The sequence below is a fragment of the Sinocyclocheilus anshuiensis genome, unplaced genomic scaffold (genome assembly GCF_001515605.1).
Source record: "Sinocyclocheilus anshuiensis isolate Anshui unplaced genomic scaffold, SAMN03320099.WGS_v1.1 scaffold392, whole genome shotgun sequence".
NCBI lineage: Eukaryota > Metazoa > Chordata > Actinopteri > Cypriniformes > Cyprinidae > Sinocyclocheilus > Sinocyclocheilus anshuiensis.
Window position 1 is genome coordinate 3,460,781 of NW_015557091.1, and position 5,343 is coordinate 3,466,123.

The window sequence follows — 5,343 nt, forward strand, 5'->3', positions numbered from 1 at the left end:
AGTATTTGTGAATCATCCCCAGCTTTTCCACAACATTACAGTTTATCACTGGCATGTCTCTTTGGCTAGTGCATTTTTAGCCTATATTTAGTATAAGTAAAATACTTAAGTACTGTTAAAATCAGATACTCTAAGACTTTTACTCAAGTTGTTTTGGAATTGGTGACTTGTAACGTGTAGTGGAGTAATTTTCACTGTAAGGTATCTATACTTTTACTCAAGTATGGTTTTTAGGTACTCTTTACACCTCTGACAGAAACACAATTTTCCCACTGTTTTATAGTGGAACAGGATGCCATCCTCCCTAAGGGAGAGTCTAATTTAGATCTACCAAACACAGCATCCACACTCTTCACGCAACATTCAATGGTAATCCTTCTTTTCCTGTGTTTTCCGCTCTCTTTCTTCGTCTGCAGCACATCACGATGACAATAATGATTGCTGTTATTGCCAAAATGATAATAACAATGGCTCCGACTATGACACCCACACCGTACTCTGCAAAAACATTACATCATTGTCATTAAGGTCACATAACACTTGATTCAATGAGTTTGATGGACACCGCAGGAATTTTGCATTTCAGTTAGTCCCTATACACTGAGATGCTTAATTTACAATTTGCCCAACGGACACATTTCTTATTAATTATGAGTGCTATCGGATGCATTAAAGGGGTCATATGATGCGATTTCAAGTTTTCCTTTCTCTTTGGAGTGTTACAAGCTGTCCGTGAATAGATAAGATCCCTAAAGTTGCAAAGACTAAAGTCTCAAACCCAAAGAGATATTCTTTATAAAAGTTAAGACTGGTCCACGCCTCCTAAAACGGCTCGTTTAAATGCCCCCACATGTCTACATCACTGTGTGGGAAGATTTGTACTGCATCAACGCCTCCCAAATGTTCACGCAAAGAAAGAAGGCGTAACTTTATTGTTGCTGCCGCCGCCGCCGCCATGTTATGAAGACGCTGTGTGTTTCGTTTGCGAAAGCGAAACTACTTTGTTTGGCCTTCCAAAAGAGGACACGACTAGAAATCAGTGGTTAAGTTGTATTTACAACACTGTTCCAGAACAGTTCAACCCAAATATTCAGATGTGTGCAGCGCATTTTATGGAGGACTGTTTCCTGATCCTGTTAGAGTATAGCCTACAATGCCGGCTGTTCTGACTCACAGTCTGTAAGTACGTTTTCATATTTAAAGAATTAGCCACTGACGACTCAAACGTGAGTTTTGAGCAGTGTAGAGTAGGGCTTGTTGTTTGTAATTTCTCCGATCACAAATGCAGACATGGTTTTATGTTTACGCGGCGCGATGCAACGCAACGCATAAAAAGACAGTATAAGTCATTATAATCCATAATTATGTCCCCACTGGATGCAACAAATGCCTCATTTATAATGGGTTTTAATGTTTTTGTCTCGTCGCTCTGGGACACAGCCTGACAGTATGGAAAGGGGTGTACCATTTCCGTCACACGCTTGAGGTATTCGGCCAATCACAACGCACTGGATAGCTGGCCAATCAGAGCACAGCTCGCTTTTCAGAAAGATGAGCTTTGTAAAAATCTACGCATTTCAGAAAGGCGGGGCATAGAGGGGAAACAATAATGTACATTATGTGGAAAATAATGTGTTTTTTAACCTTAAACCGCATAAACACATGTCATTACACCAAATACACAAAATAATGTTCTTTTTAGCAACATCATATGATCCCTATAAATGTCTCTGTGAATCACACATTCATAGAGTCCATATAAATCTCTGTTATGACACTATATCAGCTATCCGACACTTCATAAAGGGATGCGTTACAGCTAGAGTCCAGATCAGGGGAGAGAGTCTATTTTGGGAAAATGATTCACTCCCTATCAGACAAAATTCCCAACGTTTGCTTTTCCTGGGATTGTTGTGCTGAAAATCCCTGACAGGCCAAGATTTAATGTAAAAACGTAAAGCATTACCTTCAAAGATAGATGGGCTTTCTTCTGGAGAGCATTGGATGTTGCTGATCTCCCCGTGTTGTTTGTCTAGAGCACGGAAGGGTAGGAAAACCTGAACATAAAAACAGTAACTCTCGCCTCGGTCCAAATCCGTCAGCTCAATGATGCTGCTTTTACTGATCTTCTCTTTCTGAAGAGGCAAAGACATAAAATATGTATAATCTAAATACTGTATATTAGGGCTGCACGATTATGACAAAAATCATAATTGTCGATTATTCCCTTGAAATTGTAATTGTGATTATTAATTACGATTATCACAATTTATATTGAATGATGTTTATACCATTGTTTGATGCAACTGCATGCCGTATTTTTATATGAAAATAAACAAGCTGAAAACACTCTAACCGAAAAACGTTTAGTGCTTTTCTATAGTATTAAGCCTCAAATGTCAACTATACATCGGATTGGTTTCTTCTTTAAATTATAAAAAATTTAAAATATGAATGGTATTATAATGTTATACTAAAACTAAAATGATTAATTGTGCAGCCCTACTGTATATATACTGCCAGCCAAAAGTTTGGAATAATTAAGATTTTTTAAATGTTTTAATGTCTCTTATTCTCACCGAGGCTGCATTTATTTGATCAAAAATACAGTAGAAACAGTAATGTGAAATATTATTACAATTTAAAAGAGCTGTTTTCTATTTTAATATATTTTAAAATGTAATTTATTCCTGCGATGCAAAGCTGAATTTTCAGCATCATTACTCCATTCTAATGCGTTACCCCCAACACTGGTCACGTGATCCTTCAGAAATCATTCTAACATCCTGATTTATCATTTATTATTATTATCAATGCTGAAAATAGTTGTGCTGCCTTTTTTGAGGAAACTGTGATTTTTTTCTCTCAGAATTCTATGATGAATAGAAATTCATTTAAATATAAATATTTGGGTAACATTTTAAATGTCTTTACAGTCAGCTTTGATCAATTTATTGCATCCTTGCTGAATAAAAGTATCAATTTCTTTTAAAAATGGTTGTATAAGACTTTGTGACATTTTTGTTATATTTTTTGTAACTGTCTCATTTATTGTGCCCTACATAATGTATCATGTTGAGTAAAATCAATATTTTTAAAATTGTCCGTTTTTAATTAGAACTATAATTAACCTCTAAGTTAAAAAAATATATAATATATATATATATATAAAGCTTTGAGTCTCTACCTGAAAAAAAAACCCCACAACAAATTTACTTTGTTTATTATTTAGTCAAAAAAGGAATTACTTTGGAACAATTTTCACTCACTGCAGTTGCTAGTAAATTTCACAAACAAACATCAGTAACATGTTGAATTAAACGTGTAATTTTGAAATAGAAAGACTGAAATAGTATTTTCTCGTAAAACATACTTCAGTAATCTTTGTTTTATTTACAACTTTGAAAAGTTGTTTTTATACTGTAAAGCAAGATAGTACTTTAGACTCTAAGTGGTGAAAGAGCTCAGAAAAGTATGCTTATTAAATAAGATAAGAAAAAAGAAAGATAGAACACTTTACAGAAAACACTAACCTTTCCTGTGCTCTTGGCTTTCCTGTAGGTAACCTTATACTGCAGGTTGTCTCCGAAAACATCCCGAATATTCAGCCTCTTTTTATCCTCATTAAAGAGAGCCGTGGGGATGTCCGTTACGTGCAGCGTCGTCTTCCTTTTGTCGCTGCTTACTTCTATTTTAAACTCTGGTCTGCCAATGGCAGCTGAAAGAGAATCAAAGCAGAAGATCTTTATAACATTTCAAAAATCTTCACGCTATTAAATAAAGTACAAGACAAAGGTGTGAAGTGGGTTGTCAAGGATACTGACTGTCATAGTAAGGGGAGAATTTCTCCGATCTGACATGAGGGAACTCAACCAGATCGGAGGAGACGCCCCGCATGGGTTCAGACAGGATGTCAGCGCTGTAATGGGCCTTCAGGTTTTTTAACCCTGCAGTCAGGTCGCATTCAGTTGCCATCGTCCTTATACAGTGTGGCGTTCGGTCTCTGTTCTGGCCGAGTCTACAACCATTTACACAGACATTGTAAAGAAAACATTTGGAAATAATAAATGATATTACATGAGAAGAAGTGACAGGTTGGTGCCTGCTGTAACAAGTCCTGGGTGTGGAACTATGCAAGAGTTGCCAAATCTGCCTCATGTGAGAGTTTAATACAGAACTTTTTATTTATAAAAGGTTTTTTTATGTTTAAATATTAATAATAGAGGTTCTAAACCAACAAACCGTAAAATCATAAGTTTAACCGACTTTAAAAAAGTGGTTCCAAAGTTATAACCTGCAGAGATCCATTCAATGGACTTTTAATTAAATTACTGATAGAAATGAATAGAAAATTGAGTAGAAATGAATAGAAAAGTTTAAAACAATAGAAACAAAATACATTATCATATACACTTTTATTGCACTTATGCTTCACACTTTTGCCGGTTTATGGCCAGATTGTTCTGATTGCAGAGTGAGAAACCTTTTGATATAATCAATGAATTATGACTTGATTGGTCAGAATCAATATGATCTAGTACTATATTAGTAAGTAATATTAGATAGCGGCCATACAACAAGGCAAACAGCACTTTTTTATTGAGTCTTTCACTATTGTATTAAAGTAAAACATATCCTATGCAACACATGAAGCTCATCTGTACATACTGTATATTTTACTTTTATATTAAATCTGCAAGGGGAAACTGTAACAGATTTCACTACTGTTCACTATTATTGAAACAATATCTTTTGACGTGTTGTAATAAATCAGATTTTTAAATTGAACCTGGATTGGAATATTTACTCATTCTAGCACATTTTCCATAACTCTGATACAGCATTCACGACAATGAAGGTAATAACAAACAACCTACTAACAAAAAAATGACGACTTACTCTGAAAATTCAACAGTGTAGGAATAATTCGTTGGTTCTGGACTCCATGTTAATATAGATTTAAAATTGATAGAGGACCAGGTTACGTTCTGTACTTTTGGAAAGGTTTCTATAAAATAGAAAAGCAAATGAATCAATACGTTACTTTTGAATAACGAAACATTATTAGAACGAAAGAAATGGTTTCAAATAACTGGTTAACAAACTGAATAACACGCATTCAATCATTATGGCACAGGTACGTGACTCACCTGAGGCGCAAGCCTTCATGAAAAATAAAACCAGGGCTAATTCAAGCATGTGAAATTTCATTTGCCTGTTACTTTCCATACTGTCCGAAATACGAAGTGGCGAAATACTAATCCAAAGACCAAGTAAAACTCCTTTTACCAGGCAGGATAAAAATTAAGGTATAACCTTGTCCCAAGTGGCTTATATATTCCT

At 35.1% G+C, this 5,343-nt stretch overlaps 1 protein-coding gene across 1 annotated transcript; it reads right to left on the bottom strand.

Moving 5' to 3' along the window:
• Nucleotides 1–262: 262 nt before the first annotated feature.
• Nucleotides 263–5,337, bottom strand: LOC107677272 (tissue factor-like). The gene is made up of 6 exons (XM_016472121.1): nt 5,151–5,337; nt 4,900–5,008; nt 3,825–4,018; nt 3,534–3,718; nt 1,967–2,135; nt 263–498 (listed from the first exon to the last, which is right to left on the bottom strand). The coding sequence occupies exons 1-6, from the start codon at nt 5,227–5,229 to the stop codon at nt 353–355; spliced, it is 882 nt and encodes a 293-aa protein (XP_016327607.1). The 5' UTR covers nt 5,230–5,337; the 3' UTR covers nt 263–352.
• Nucleotides 5,338–5,343: the final 6 nt, after the last annotated feature.